Raw genomic sequence first — 16,624 nt, forward strand, 5'->3', positions numbered from 1 at the left:
AGCAATAATTTGGCAGCCTTAAAGTGCGGCAGACGTTGCGCGCAAAGCAGCGTATACCACCACGTGTTAACGATGGTTTTAGTCTAAGATTTAAAAATCGTTAGATCTCCGCTGACGTCACAAATTCTAAGGGGGCATACCAATGCATTAGCCCCTTAGAATCCGAAAACTGCAAGTTTGAAATTCCATATCTTCGAATTAAAGCATTTCTCGATGTTGTGAGTGCCCAAACCGGTATTTGCAGGCCATGGCCACCAATTTGGCTATCTCAACTCAAAACTAATGTTAAGGTGGGAGGGTCCCTTTAAGCCTAGAGATGCCAAAACATATAATAAACGCGAAAATAGTATATCCACGTGAAAGGAAATTGTTTGCCATTTTGTTTTCAGGAACTTTTAGAGACTTCTTGGGACTCATTCTGTTGTGAAGTTCCGTGAAAATGGCGCACAACAAAATGTTTTCCCCAAAATCGCCAATTACTCCAGGCTTGCGTGCATTAAAACTGTGCTCACTTCGAGCACGTTCTGTAAGCCTAAACGGAACTCAAACTCAAAGTTTTTGTGTGCAAATGAAATGTCAGAATGTGCTTATTACAAAGATATACATTTGCTGTCAGTTGATGTGTTTTCTGGTACCGCCATTGCTCTTCATTTTTTGCCCTGTATAAAAATCACCCTGTAGTTGTGGTGTTTGAGCCTTCACAATTTACCAGTAGATCCAACTCTTTAAGGAAAGGTTATGTTAAGGTTCGCCATCCACGGATACGCGTATACGATATCTCGAGTAGTTCCAACTCTTTCAGTGAGGGCTATGCCAATGACTCGACACCCGCGGGGACAATGCCCGGTGCTGGGTATATACCTGCCTTATCTTCGGACTGCATGTACGGTGCATATTTTTTAGTAATAACGCGGGGTAGTCTGCTTACCCTCTTACCCTCTATCTGGACCATGACGAGTTAATCCGCATATACCACCCGCAGTGCAAGGCTGAATTCGCCAGCTCCGGGTATAATTGTTTTCAGTGCGCACAATCGCATACGTGGTGAACAGTGAACACATCCACTGCATTCAGCAATGTTACAGCCCAAAGTGCTTTGTGCACGGCAGCAGTGTTTGCACAATGTTTAGCACTTGTGTCCTTAGTTTGCTCGCAGCTCACTCAACCGATGCACTGGTGGAGGAATGGCCGGCCCGGCCGGAGCCGGTAGGACGGAGGGGGACCGGTGTCCGAACGATCGGCCGCGGCTCACAGCAGCCGGTGGTGCCCGGTGGCGGTCGGCCGCGCGGCGCTCGGCGGCGGCGCGGCCCACTCCGGCTCGGCGCCCGTCGGCAGCGCCCGGCGCGCCGCGCGGCGCCGCTGCCGCAGGCCCACGGCCACGGCCACGGCCAGCAGCACGGCGGCCGTGGCCGGCACGGCCATCAGCCACCACCAGAGCGTACCGCCGACCGGCGATGGGGCGGCCGGCGGCGGCGGCGCCTCACCGGCAGCCACCAGGCCGACGTTACAACCGTCCGTCTTGCACGTGCACGACAACCTGTCGTCGCAGCGCGGGTCCTGGTCGCCCTGGTTGCCGCAGTTGCGGTACACACCTGAAACAGGCAGCGCTGCCGTGTGAGCCAGGTGGGCGCCATCGGCGCGGTTACCAGCCGGAGCCGAATGCTCGGACCGTCTCGCCAGTGACTCATTGTTGAGCGAGTCTGCTCGGTCAACGTGTGGACTGTTGATGCAGGAGGCAAGATGCCAACAAAACAGCGTGAACAGTGAACACTCAGCACAAATGTTTGTCTCTCGAATGCAATTGAGAGTCCAAGAGAAAAACAGCACGCTCTAAGCGCAAAAAAAAAAACTAAGCTTATAAGAGGTTTATCTCAAAGTCGAATGATATTCTAATTCAATATACCCTGAATGATATCACAAAACGTTACAAGCAATGACACACAGTTTCATCCACACACAGAAAAATATTGACACCGTTAGCGGTGTAATTGCACAGTACATATCTGAGCACTTGAGGAAAGTTAATTTAGTCCCTTCCCCGCTTAAATTACTCGTGCTTCTAAATGAACACCAGGAAGAAGGTAATAGAACATTGTTAGGAGGGTTGGGTGTTTTACTACATGTAGCAAAACACCCAACCCTCCTAACAGTGTTCTATTACCTTCTTCCTGGTGTTCATTTAGAAGCGCGAGTAATGTAAGCGGGGAAGGGACTAAATTAACTTTCCTCAAGTGCTCAGATATGTACTGTGCAATTACACCGCTAACGGTGTTAATATTTTTCTGTGTGCAGGGTATATTGAATTAGGTTTCATCACCTTCTGCTAAGTCCTCAAGGATGCATGACGTGCCAACACATTGCTGCGAAGGCATGCAATCATATCTGCGAGCCACTACTCTGATCAAAATGATAAGAGGAGCTAGCTTCCGATGGCGCCAGCGTGCCACCGTTCCGGCGAGACGGGCTACTCGAGGAGGCGCGCGACGGGCGTCAGATAGTGCGTCGGCCGGCGCCGCGGGCCGGACCGATACGGCCGCTACCCGCCCCTGTCGCCCACTCAGCGGGCCCAGTGGTGCCGCCCACTCACCCACCGAGATTAGCCACCAATGGTGCACTATCACAGGCCTAATTCACATGTGCCATACGTGAGAGAGTGGAAGAGCGCCGTAATAAACAGCATTGACCTGGTATAGGTGGGCAAATCTCTCACAATCTTATTGACCTTTTGATCAGGCATACACATTATACACATACAGTATAACGGGGGAGTTTGTAAGTGCACACAAAGGCAGCATCAGTCGTCCATTCACAGAACACAGAATGTCGTCATCAGTGATCAATCTTACTTAACCCTCGCCCTGCACTGGCGGGGGGGGGGGGGTATTTTTCATGATATCACACGTGCTTTGACTTTACTTCATAGAGATCCTGTACAACTCTGTAAAGCTGTTGTAACTCTTTTAATTAATAAAAGAAAAAGTCTACCAGAACTATATATATATATATATATATATATATATATATATATATATATATATATATTTAGGGGAGAGTGGGGAAAGATGCCCAGGGTTTTACTATGTCATATATTATTCGAAAATGACGATCGGAAAGCAAAAACTTGGAGTTTCAACGGAAGCCGACATCATTTTTCTCCAAAAATATCACAATTTCGTGCCTGAAACATGATTACTTTTTTTGCTATTAAGTATTTTCCTGAAGAAGTGAAAGGGGGCATCTTACCCCACAGGGTGGGAAAGACGCCCCCTGGCGTTGGGGAAGATGCCCCCTGCACTATAAGTGACATAAATGGGCACGTGAATCGCCTGAACGAATCAGTAGTCCCTTCGAGCCTATAATAGACACTAAACGTCATCGTAAGGGCCCTCAAAAGTAGTCGTAAGGGGCTTCAGAGGTCATCGTTAGGGCCATCATAGTCCAGCGCGGCCAAACAAGCCTCCGTGGTGGCGTTCGGAGACCACTGTGGGGCCCTTATAGGTCTTCATGATGCTTGAGGGCCCTCGAGCCCATCGTGGGGACCTCAGATGCCAGCGCGGCCCGTGGAGCCAACGTGGGAACCCTCAAAGGATGTCGTGAGGGGCCCTGGAGCCAATAATGGGGCCCATAGAGGCCGTCGTGAGGGCTCTCAGAGTCGAATGCCGCCCAAAAAGTCGCTGTGTGGGCCGAGAGACCGGTATGGGGAGCACCCGACCGTACTGAACTTTCAATAGTCCCAGATCGGCTTTTGTCTCTCATCACAAGTATGTAATAAATGATTTGACGGGCTGATGAAGGACAGCTGCCTACGGATTTAGCGTCTTTCCCCATCAGGACAGGGGGCATCTTACCCCAAGGTACCGAAGTAACATTAAATCAGTACAATTTGTTAGCCATAAAACTACATCCTGAAATAAACTGTTTGGGACACAGTACACGCATGTTAATGTATCACGACTATAGCAAGGGACGCAAAAATTATCTACCTTCTTTGATATTTACAATGTTTTGACACCAAAATATTTTTTGAAAGCAGGAAATAAAAAAACATGCAATCACCAGCCAGCCGTTGCCCAACTGAGCTTCGCAAATTTTTGTGCAGTTAACAAGGCAGGCTTCTGCTTTACGCTAAGGACATTAATTTCCAGGTTCGATTCTTTGTTTCGCCGCTAGAGAGGGTGGCAGATTTGGCAGATTAACCCGCACCCCCGTTGGGTCTCCCGAGCAACGCACCCTGTTGGGGGAAGGCAATTTGCCACCCCCCCCCCTACGATCTCGAGAACCACGCAACATAGCGACAAGCAACCAATGGCGTTGTATAGCCCCAACAGGGAACTACCTTGTGACCCAATTTCATTGACCTAGTTCAAACCGATGACGTCACAGGTCAGGTCAAATGTCAAATTTTCACCGTTTACAGGCATTTCAAGAAATGCGTTGTAAAATCGAGTAAAATGCATTTCATTGAAAATCATCGAAGGGGTATTGTTCGTCAAACGCATATTTTGCTATTTGAGGTCACTGATACCAGGTCAGGTCACAGAGTTCAGGTCACTGAGGGTCACAGTTTGAAAATATTATGTGATGCATGTAGCTCACAAAACCCGCATCGCAGTGAAATAACCGTAATATGCTTCTGAGGTTACTGCGGGTGATCCATAGCTCCCTGGTGGTCCATTTTATACGCCAAATGCGATTATGTGGGTCAGGCAGCCTTTGGGGTCAGTTTAGATTATGTTTTGGTGAATGTCAAGTCAAGGTCAGGTCAAGGTCAGGTCAAATTAGGTCAAATTTCAAAGTTAATATTTTTTGCATAAAATGGGTATCGATTCGATGCAGCTCGTCACGGGGAGTTCAATGGGAAATAAGGCCCCCTCCCAACGGGGAGCGTTGCTCGGCAGACTCCAACGGGGTGCGGATTAAGCTATGTAGACATGATGCAAATCTAGATCAGAAATACGGTCGCTTCAGAGGATTTCATGTTAGTACTAAAAGCGATGCAAGTAGGTACTTGTTCAACCGTCATTTTCAGCGCTCCGCGCTTACGTAACGTAAATTCAAGGTGAGCTATTGGCGGCAAGGTAGTGATTTGGCAAAATGGTTTTAATTTACAGTATAATTTGTTGACTATCAGAAAATGGGACTAGCTCAGATTTTGTGGAGAGAGATCATATCCTACCTTTAAACGCCTTGATTCAAAATGTGTCACGCAAGACATGCTTCAGAGGTTAACCGTTCATCTTTGACCTGAGCTGTGACGTCATCGGTGACCCCGAGGTCAATGAAATTTGGTTTCCTTCGACAAATTAGACAGGCCTTTCGAACGCCGTTTGAATTTCGCGGATCCGTCCAGTAGTTTCGGAGATACGAGGGGGGGGGGCAAAAAATAGCCCCTCCCCCCACCAGGTCGCGTTATAAACAGACCCCACCAGGGCGCGGGTTAACGGGCCCGCCGTTTTATGCAAAAGTTAAGTGTAGAACGACGAACGTGTGTGTGAGATTTGTTGAACGCTTTGGGGAAGATGTTGGAGCTTAATGACTTATCAGGTCTAAATGAGAGTGAAATTGAAATTCACTTGTCTACTAACCCCTCTAAATAATTCAACAAGCCCATCACTCATTTAATAAACCTTTTGAAGGGGAGTGTGTAAGTTGCTCTTGTTTCATCCGCTCACCGTCACTCGCCTTGATCGTCCTCGAATGCGTCCTCCTTGCACGTGGAGACGTCCGCCGGGCAGGCGATCAGCTCGCCCCGGCTGCCGCCCGAGTCGCAGACGGGCACACCGCTGGGGTTGCAGCTCACGTCGTCGTAGCAAGAGCGATTGACGCAGTGGTAGCACTGAATTCCCGCGCCTGAAGTCAGGAGGAGACGCTTGTGAGAACGATAGGGCCAGGAGCGGCGCCAGGGATTTTTGCTAGGGGGCCGGTGACGGATTGACTGACCGAAAACCCCAAAAGTAGATACTGATTGTGTATGGAAAAAAGCGAGGCACGTAACGCCGCGAAACTTGATAAAGCCCAAAACGCATCGAATGGTGCATCCCGTTTCCAAATTTATCCTTGGACACCGATCACCTTGTCAAGCATCCTTGCCCCTAAATCAAAATTTGCAGTCTTCCCAAATGTCAACCATTAACCCTCGCCGGTATAGAGGGGTGATGCAACCCCCTAAGGTTTTTCACGAATAACTCGCGAAAAAAGCGGCCGATCGCAACGAAACTTTCAGTACCCTCGAGTTGATCAATTTTACACCTACCCTGAAAATTTCATGACCCTGACCTAAATGACCTTTGACCTGTGACCTACTTTTCGAGACCATGTTTGGCCGGAATCGCGATTCGGCGTATGTCGGCTCGCATTAATGGCGCATTTGCAGTCTTTTCGTGGTTTCAAGCGTTCAAACATCTGAAATGATGTTGGTCCCATGCATTAGGGTGGGTGTCAAGGTCACCTGAAGGTCAGATCAGGTCATTGACCTTTGATGACCTCGGTTCACGTTTTCGAGTTTGACATGTTTTAGGCCAGTTTTGGAGCTGAATTCGATTTAACAACCATATGAACGTTTACGAAGTAGTTTTGGTGCCTTCGTAACATATTACGAAGCTGTCAGAGGCGGTTGACACCTACTACGAATACCCGGCACGACCCCTACTGGTTGACCTGACCTGACCTGACCCGACCTGGCCTAAATGCATGAAAACATCATCTGTGATCAAAACTAGCATGATATTCGTGATCAGCACCCCGAAACACCCCATAGCAGCCACACTTTACGACATTCTAACAGGTCCCGATTTTCCCGACTTCTGGGTCATTGACCTGACCTGGAAGGTCAACCAATGACTAGGGCCTTACAATTGGGTATCTTCGGCTTCCTCTCGTCACGGGCAACACGCTCGTTTTTTTCCCGCGAAGCTCTAGCTCGATCAGGGGCGAAACAGCAAGGGGGGTCCAACGGACCCCCCCCCCCCCCTTATGCGTTCGCGGCTGGAAAAACACCAATACGGGCGAGGGTTAATATAGAGTCGGTCAAGAAAGCTGGAGTGTCACGACGGAGGTCGTCAGAGCGGCGAGAGCTGAGGATACAACATAGCTGAACGTCAACAACAGCTGAACGTCTTTCACTTTGGGGGGGGGGCGGGGGTGGTCAGCCCTGAATTTTGCAGGATGACCACTCAGGACATTGTAAGAAGCATGCATGATGCAGTGCTGTTGCACATTCAGCTGATGAATACTGCTTGGTTTTCTCTCGCATATAAAACAAAAATAGTGAGTCATTTCTATCGTATTCCCATTTTAAGCTGCCTTTACCTTACCTTTTACCTTACTATTTATCACTCTTCTCTCTCTCCCTCTCTCTCTCTCTCTCTCTCTCTCCCCTCTCTCTCTCTCTCTCCTCTCTCTCTCCTCTCTCTCTCTCCCTCTCTCCCCTCTCTCCCCTCTCTCTCCCCCTCTCTCTCCCCTCTCTCTCTCCTCTCTCTCTCTCACTCACTCACTCACTCACTCACTCACTCACTCTCACTCTCTCTCTCTCTCTCTCTCTCTCTCTCTCTCTCTCTCTCTCTCTCTCTCTCTCTCTCTCTCTCTCTCTCTCTCTCTCTCTCTCTCTCTCTCGAGTCACAGTCCCATCAACGCACTATGAGTCAGCCAGTACACGGCGCGAGTCCGTTTACCAACTGTGAACTCACTGACTGGCTGCGTGACCATGCACTTTCAATCCTACATTTAAAAGGCCACGATTGAGTATACCTACTCGCTGCTTTAAAGCGTGCAGACGAAAGCGACTGCCTTACCTGAGCTAATTGAAGGAAATTGATATCAACTCTTGCGTAAATTAGTATATTTCAACATTTTGCTTGCATATGTCATTTCTGTTCTCTTGTTCGTGGATAACTATTCACTTCCTGATTGCGTTTTTCACCCACCATGCAGCAGGCACCTTGATGACTACAGATTGACTACCATGTCAACAGGCGTGCGTGGCACACGGGCTCACAGGCACGGCGGCCTCCCTGCTGCGCGACAGCAAAATCGGCCCATTCCGCGCCCGCCGACTGCGAGTCATTCGTCGTACGGGTCACAAAGGCCCGCGACAGAGCGGGCTCACCGGCCGCCGTCCTGCCATTTATGGCCATCAAACGGCAGGAGGTGCACAAAACCTGCCATAAACTCATTGCTTCGGCAGTTAATGACCTTAATAGCACTTTCTGGTTGTGTTGGCGCAAAGGCAATGTAACTATCAACAATCGATACTGGATCCTGACGTTTTTGCCCGCGATTACAGAATTGCCTTACCAATAGAAGGTTCAAAGTTGGAGTGCCTGACCTTTGATTTAACCCTCGCCGGACCTATTGGTTTTCTACATACGCGAGGAATATTTTGGCCTTCCAGGTGATGTGTGACAAAATTTATGTAGCAAAATAAATTATCTGGGGCGTCTTGCCCCAGGCTACCCTACTAACTTACCAATATCGTTCGAGGCGGCTGGACGTAACAACTACGATAGGGCGAAAACTATCGCTCTGCGCCCTTTATCCCAAAAATTTGTTACAAACAAAGGAGCCGATATAGGTAGGAGTCAAAACCTAACCTCAGACTCAAAGATTAGGTACCGTTTGAGCAGAGATCCTGAAAGTCGTATCAGGTGCTGCGTCTAGTAACGGCAAATAGGCTCAGTTTTTTTTCGCGTAGCTTTACCCGCGCACCGACGGGGGCCCGCGCCAGCTTATAGTTCCGTCAGGGGAGGGGGCAGATAACCGCCCCCCCCCCACCCCCACCCCCCACTGAGATCTCGAAAACAAAGCAAGATAGCGACAAGCGATAAACGGCATGGGGTACACACGAACAAGATCTACAATTTTTGCTGTGGTCATTTTCAGGTCAGGTCAAAGATGACATCACAGGGGTCAAAATAGTTAAAAAGCGGCGCTAGATAGGTATGAAGTTTTTTCTCGAATAACTTTCGGAGTAGCCAAGCTTGGAACAAACTAATAGCACCATCGTGACCCTCTTGTCGATCCGCATCGAAACATGCCTGTGATCGAAACATGTCAACCTTAGACCTTAACCTCGAAAGGTTAAGGTCTAAGGTTGACCTCAGGTCACGTGACCTCAATTTTACTATGTATATCATTCGATGCGCTTTGACGAGCTGAACACAATGAGACCATCTTCGCAGCTGTATCTTGTTCCTGTAAGGAGTTATTGGCAAAAAAAAACCTTCGGTGACATTTGATGACGTCACATAACCTTACAGTTGCCCAAGAGCAAAAAAGGCCTCAAGGTAGTCAAGGTTGATCGTATATTAAGTCATTAATGGTATATTAACCCTCGCCCGTATAGGGGGAGGGGTTGAACGGACCCACCCCCCTCGGTTTTTCGCGAATAACTCGCTTAAACAGCGGCCGATCGCGATGAAACTTTCAGTAGCCTCGCGTTAATTAATTTTACACATACCCTGAATATTTCATGACCCTGACTCTAATGACCTTTGACCTGTGACCTACTTTTTGAGACCATGTTTGGCCGGAATCGCGATTCTGTGTATGTCGGCTCGCATTAGCCGCGCGTTTGCAGTCTTTTCGTGGTTTTAAGCGTTCAAACATGGGATATGATGTTGCTTCCATGCATTAGGATGGGTGTCAAGGTCACCGGAAGGTCAGGTCAGGTCATTGACCTTTGATGACCTCGGTTCACTTTTTCGAGTTTTACATGTTTCTAGGCTGGTTTTTGGAGCTAATTCGAATTTAGCAACCATTTGAACATTTACGATGTATAAAAATGCAAGTGTCAGCAAGGCCGTTCCGTCGCTCATTACGTTGTAAAAAACACTTTAACTCCCGACGTTTCGCTGTTTACTGCTTAGTCATGGGAATGATGTAAACAGTAAACAGCGAAACGTCGGGAAACAGCGAAACGTCGGGAGTTAAAGTGTTTTTTACAACGTAATGGGCGACGGAACGGCCTTGCTGACACTTGCATTTTTACACATCTGTCAAATAATTATATTAAAATTTACGATGTAGTTTTGGTGCCTTCGTAACATGTTACGAAGTTGTCAGAGCTAGCTGTGGTTGCCACCTACTACGAATACCCTTACTGGTTGACCTGACCTGACCTGACCCGACCTGGTCTAAATGCATGAAGACATCATCTGTGATCAAAACTAACATGATATTCGTGATCAGCGCCCCGAAAAAAACCGTAGCAACCACGCATTACGACTTTCTAACAGGTCCCGATTTTCCCGACCTTTGGGTCATTGACCTGACCTGGAAGGTCAACCGATGACCTAGGACCTTAAAATTGGGTATCATCGGCTTCCTCTCGTCACGGGCCACACGGTCGTTTTTTTCCGCGAAGCTCTAGCTCGATCAGGGGCGAAACGGCAGGAGGGGGTCCAACGGACCCCCCTTATACGTTCGCGGCTGGACAAACACCAATACGGGCGAGGGTTAAGCTATTCCGACGCTTTTAAGCGAAGAAATCAGGCAGTTGATTTTCCCCCATTGACTTATAATGGGAAGGCCAAGAAATTGACCTGACCTTATCGATATCAAAATTCCGTGACATAAAAATTGTAGCTACTTACGAGTTATGACTTCATTACATCCTGCAACTTTCAAAGGACTCCGTTATCTACTGTAGCTCTGACATGGTGACAAATTTGCAAAAAAGTTAGTTGAGGTCGAGTCATTCGAAGTGACCTGGTGAATTGACCTTGAAAGGTAGGAGGTTCAGCCTTGCACACTGTGTGAAATTGATCGGGATATAGTCATGCCAAATTTCGCGGCACTACGTGCCGTGGATTTACCGCTATTGGCGAAAAAACCTCAGGGGGCGAACATCCGCTCCCGTCGGTGCGCGGGTTTAGCTCAATCAGGAGCGAATTGCCGAGGGGATCGTATGCAAATTCCAACCTTCATACCCTTAGTCGGGAACCGGGGTACAATTTAGTAGAAAACCAATAATTAGAAGCCGATTTAAATTGTCGGACCTATCGTTGTCAAATTTTTAAACTTGGGAAGAATCTGTAATCCAGCCACAGAAGGGAAACGTCTCTTAAAAGATGATAATTACGAGCGAGCGAGCGCAGCGAGCGAAGCGAGTCTTTTCAATGTAAGGGGAAAATCTCAGTATGAGCGGCCCGGCCCGGCCTGTAACGCTTTTGAGAGGCTTATATCTCAGCAACCGCTGGACCGATTGGCCTGCGGTCTTTTTTCTGGGTAGCCCCATCCCTTCTACCCCGTAATTGACTACTTTTGATACATCTCAGTGACCGTCGTGGCACGTGCCACGTGAAAAGTCAAGGGTGTTCAAGCTGTTTTGCAAAAGTAGTGATTTTGAGAGGCCCATATCTCAGCAGCCGCTTGGGCGATTGTCTTGCGGTAATTTTTGTAGGGTAGCTGCATCCCTTCTACCAAAAGGTCGTATACTCTTGATCTATGTGAGTGACCTACACTGCACGTGCAAAATGCAAAAAAGAAGAGGTGCCAAATTTTGTTCCCATTTCAATAACTCGGTAATTACTGGAGCGATTTCGCTGAAACTTGGCATACAGGTAGGCACCCACCAGGCAATGCATTCCCATGCGTTGCGGTTAGGATGCTACTGCACGTGCGCACGTGCAGGGGGCGCTCCCAGATCTCGAGAGCGGCTGGGCCGATTGCGCTCAAATTTGGTACACGGTTGGGGACCAGTTAGTAGGGTGCCGTGCAAAAGTCAGTTTGGACCCCGCTTGCACGTGCGCACGTGCAGAATGCCGCTTCCAGATCTCAGGAACGGCTGGGCCGATTGCGTTCAAATTTGGCACACCGCTAGCGACCGGTTAGAAGGGTGCTTTGCACAAGTCCCTTGGAAGTACCCTCTCGCCCTTCCGCACGTGCAGGGCTCACTACCTCGCTCGCTCGTTCTTCGCCCAAAAGGCGTTTTAGGTGTAGTAATATAATGCCGTAAGAGCCTTCCTATGTACTTTATTTGATGCAACATCCACATGCAATGATTGCGGTATTGTCAAATGTGTACATGAAATAACCCTGCAAACGCCACTTTCATATGGACTGAAATTCCAGCGCTACTCAGCGCCCAGTGCTATTTTCGGGGCCCTCGATAAGATTGAGTCCCCAGTCCAGGCTCGGCGGGCAAAACTGGAGACAGGTGTAGAGCAGGGTGTAGACTGTAGAGCACTTGAACAATGAGTCCGACGCGCCCCTGACGCCGACCTTTTGTCGGAACTGGTGCCAACGTGTGCGAGCCTGCTGAGTTTGTTGTCCCGCACCGGCACCGTTTCCAATCAGTGACAGCCTTTTCATGGCGTTGCCACCATAAGCAAATAAGCGACAGTTAAATGCGACTCATCAAAATAAACACCGCCATAAGCACGTGCCGAGGCAGATACCAGACACACCCCAATGGCACACCTGCAGAATGCAAATGACGTCTGTTGGGATGGCATCTCACGAACGCGCTGCCGGACACCGTGACCCGTCCGACTTCCACTCACCTGGCCTAACCAGCAGCAGGAGCAGCAGCAGCAGGAGCGCCGTCGGTGGCGGTACCACCTGCACCGGACCGCCGCCTCGCCCCGGCAGCCGTCCACAGGCCATCACCATACCCCCGCGCACGTGCCGCGACGCACTGCCTGCGCGCCGCGCGCGTGCACCACTGGAGCGACGGGCGCGCGCGCGCGCGAGTTGTCGGTCGCTGGCGCGCCGGCCAGCCAGTGGCGGCGGCGGCGGCGACGCACCGCGGCGGCCAGGTGTCGGCTCTGTTTACACGGACCTTGGCCGCCGGCAAACACGGCGCCGTTTATCGGCCGACGGCGGACAGTGCGCGCTGTAGAGAGGAGATCCGACGAGCGGCGGAGAGCGCGCGACCTGCTGACCGGCAGAGCGGCACGGCGCCGGTCACGGTACCGGCTGACCGCCAAAGCAACGCTGCACAATGTGACCGCAGCGCGCCACCTGCTGACCGGCAGCAGCCTGCTGCTGCCTGCTGACACGGGATCATGCGAAAACTGTTACATATCGAGAAACGGGTCCTCCCGGTCACTTTACCTGAGCTGTCTAACTGTCTAAAATCTATGTCATCTTCTAAGGCGTCTGGGGACGACGGCATCACTGTGGGAATGATGCGCATGACGTTTTCTGTGATAGGGTCGCACCTTTTAAATGTTATAAATGCGTCTATTACATCCGGAGTAATCCCTGTCTGTTGGAAAAGCGCTACTGTTTTGCCTATCTTTAAATCAGGTTGCGCAGATGACCCTTCTAATTACCGACCAATTTCGATTTTACCTACAGTGGCGAAACTCGCGGAGCGTGTTGTCTGTACGCAGCTGCTCGATTACCTGATAGCCCATGACGTCCTCTGTGATGAGCAACACGGTTTCAGGCGCGGGCAGGTCCACGGAGTCGGCGATGCTGGACGCTGTCAGTTACCTGACCAACGGTATTGACCAGGGGATGGTCGGCTGTCTCACGACGGCTGACACCTCTAAGACAGCGTCCAGCATCGCCGGCTCCTGGACAAACTAGGGTGGTACGGCGTTGACTCTCATTGGTTTGAGAACTGGCTGAGCGGTCGGTGTCAGAGGGCCCGAGGGGGATCTGGTGCCGCCGTTCCCGTGGACCACGGCGTGATCCAGGGCTCAGTTTTAGGGCCAATCTTATTTTTGATATTTACAAACGATCTTACCTCGTACCTGCCCGACAATAAGGTGGTGTTATATGCGGACGACGCACAGTTCATTCACCGGAGCGCACCAAAAGACATGACTGTCCTCCAAAACAGTGTCCAAAAACCACTCTCACCGTGCTAACAACTGGTTTGTTCAAAATAGTTTGAAGATAAATCCCCAGAAAAGTGACATCATCTTGGTTAGTTCATCTCGCAGAAGGCTCAGTACTGACTTTCATATAAAATTTGATGGTGCCACACTTCACCAGGCGCAGAAAATTAAAGTACTCGGTGTCGTGTTGGACAAAAATTTTACGTTCGAACATCACATATCTGCAGTTATTCGTCGCTGCTATGCAACCTTGGGCGGTTTGTCTAAAATGTCGCGTCGCTTTCCCGAAGAAGTGAAAAAACTCCTCGTCCAAAGTCTGGTTTTCCCACATATTTTGAACTGTGCCACTGTTTGGGCCGGGTGTAATTTAACGCAACGTAAACGACTTCAAAAAGTAATCAACCATGTGTCAGGATCGTGAAAAATTTGCGCCGCTTCGATCATATAACACCTCATCTGACCGACATGAACTGGCCCACAGTAGAGCGGCTCATCACGGAGAGAGACGTCGCCATGTTATACCGTACTTTGTCCAGCTCCTACGCACCAGACTCCCTCCGCGATCAGATCGCATACAGAGCAGAGGTCTCCGAAAGAGAAACTCGTGCGTCGCTGGGTGACGCTCTTCAGCTGCCTCATGTTCGTACGGAGCTTGGTAGGCGGTCTTTCCCATGGCATATGGAACTGTTTCAACATGGAACAAGGTGCATGCTGTGGACAAGGAGGCAAAGACATAATTTTATCGGTAGGCGCTAAAGGCGTTTCGCATCAGGATTGTACAACTTCAATTTACTCACCGCTTGGGGGGGGGGGGGGAGTCGCCACTGTTTTTATCTCTGTGTCATTTAGCATATCTTTACATCTCTTTAGTGTAGGTAGGTAACTGCTGTGTGTTTTTATGTTCTTACTGTAACTTGACACTTGACCCGAAAAGCCGTGGAGATGCGGAGGTTATGCGAAATAAATAATGCCGATGATGATGAAACGCCTGATCACTTTGGAATAATGAAAAAAAAACTTTGACCGAAGTCATGCAAGGAAAATGACATCGATTTAAATTCAATCGATGAATCCTTTGCATTGATATCTCTCGGTCAGGTGTGGGTAGCATTTTCTAGAAATTGTATCTTTAATAAAAGTACACTTCATTGGAATGATACTTATTTGGTAATTGTTTCAGGCTTTCATGAACACTACGAAATTGTAACGACCATCGAATCAATTGTAGGTAGGTTCATTTCACCATCATCGAGGTTATTCAAACATCGAGTTTTTTTTTTGCAGCTTCAGGTTATGCTAAGAACCTGACCACAAAACAGGGTGGTTTTGCTATTTTTATCTTACGTCGTATACGAATTAACCTGACCACAATTTCGACCCAAAAAGAAGCCATTTCGGAAATATTTCAGCTGTGTTTAAAAGATAAAACATCCTAGTTTTTGAAAATAAAAGAAAGAGCATGATAGTTGCAAACGTATTTGTACCAGATGAAAAATAGGAAAACTGTAATTATGAATCTCAGTTTCCCGTATTCTGTTTTTATGAACGTAAAAAATGAAAAAAATGGCAAAACATCTTTTTTATTTTGACTTATATAATTTTCAAACTTGTCAAAATACTGAAAATCTGATACAACTGTTTTTAAGCTATATACCTACCTATGTATCCTTTCTCTCTGCTAGCTTAAAAACTGGGCTTCTCAGGGCAAGTGACGTAGAACCACGTTTTGCATCAAAATTGACCGAAAATAGTCAATCTTACGTTATTTTCGGCCATCCTGTTGGGTGCGTAAAATTGATGCCGAAGGGGTGTACAAAGTTTGGTGGCTCTACCAGCCTCAGGCAGGAGAATGGAGATATGGAAGAAAGAAGACAATGAGGGCGTTTCGCCCCTCCCCCCCCCAACCCAACGCAACGCGGGTTAATAACAGCGGTTAGCTTTACGGATGGTTCGACGGATCGCCACCTCCTGTCCTTCGGGCCTATCGATTACTGAAGCTATAAATGCGCAAAAGAAACCAGCGTTTTGCTCATGAGAAGACGAAGCCGATTGGATTCAGTTTTACGGTCATGGATTAGTTATTATTTAATCTTGCAGGACAGCTTAAATTGACTCGAATTCCAAGAATATAAAGATGTAGGACGTTTTCTAGAGCAATTTGGTGACCTGATTTAGAAATAAACCTTAATCTTATTCAAAAATAATACCTATACCTATTTGGGTATATGTGGTACGCCGGGTTAGATCAGGTCAAGTCAACCATCAGGCATCCCGCCGGTTATTCTTAGTTCCAACGCGTTTGCCAACACTGGTACCTAGAACCTTCATGCGTTATGCGTGTTCAAAAAGGCTAAAGAAAGATAAAAATTGAATGCTGAAGTGAATGCAAATAGCTAAAGCAATGACAATATCCAAGTAAGTTACAAAATGTAGGGAAACCAATTAGGGTCATCGGAGGTTAAACCGCGCACCGAGGGGGATCCATACCAATTTAACCTTCCAGGCGGTGGGGGGGGGGGCATTTTTTTGCCCCCCCCCCCTTTAGTTTTTTCGATATATCTCGAGAACCGCTGCGTCGAACGTCACCAAACTTTCAGTACCCTCCCGGGAGCAGCTAGCGCACATGGTGACCAAAATTTTTTCCAAAGGCTATGATAGGTTGGCCGCTAATGACGTCAGAGTGACGTCATTTTTGCCATTTTCGACCCAAAAAAAAGGTTTCGCGGGAAGAGCTGTCAGACCTACAGCTTTAGAGATACAGAAAAATGTTTCAGACATAAAAGATGTGTAAATAAAAGGGCTACAAAACTGCTACTTTGGTTTTTCGAATTTTTTGG

General features: G+C 48.4%; 1 protein-coding gene across 1 annotated transcript; it reads right to left on the bottom strand.

Annotated features, from left to right (window-relative positions):
* Positions 1 to 209: 209 nt before the first annotated feature.
* Positions 210 to 12,705, bottom strand: LOC122389761. The gene is made up of 3 exons (XM_043382103.1): positions 12,501 to 12,705; positions 5,683 to 5,850; positions 210 to 1,592 (listed from the first exon to the last, which is right to left on the bottom strand). The coding sequence occupies exons 1-3, from the start codon at positions 12,607 to 12,609 to the stop codon at positions 1,249 to 1,251; spliced, it is 621 nt and encodes a 206-aa protein (XP_043238038.1). The 5' UTR covers positions 12,610 to 12,705; the 3' UTR covers positions 210 to 1,248.
* Between the last annotated feature and the right edge of the window lie 3,919 nt (positions 12,706 to 16,624).

Source organism: Amphibalanus amphitrite, unplaced genomic scaffold (assembly GCF_019059575.1).
Source record: "Amphibalanus amphitrite isolate SeventyFive unplaced genomic scaffold, NRLGWU_Aamphi_draft 000370F_arrow, whole genome shotgun sequence".
NCBI classification, from domain to species: domain Eukaryota; kingdom Metazoa; phylum Arthropoda; class Thecostraca; order Balanomorpha; family Balanidae; genus Amphibalanus; species Amphibalanus amphitrite.

What these genes read in the sequence shown, in the direction of transcription:
- LOC122389761 (XM_043382103.1), bottom strand. Translation starts at nt 12,609, where the DNA reads ATGGTGATGGCCTGTGGACGGCTGCCGGGGCGAGGCGGCGGTCCGGTG. An exon ending in CCTGCTGCTGGTTAGGCCAG is followed by an intron (nt 5,851 to 12,500) that starts GTGAGTGGAAGT and finishes TCCTGACTTCAG; the next exon opens with GCGCGGGAATTCAGTGCTAC. An exon ending in CGCATTCGAGGACGATCAAG is followed by an intron (nt 1,593 to 5,682) that starts GCGAGTGACGGT and finishes TGCCTGTTTCAG; the next exon opens with GTGTGTACCGCAACTGCGGC.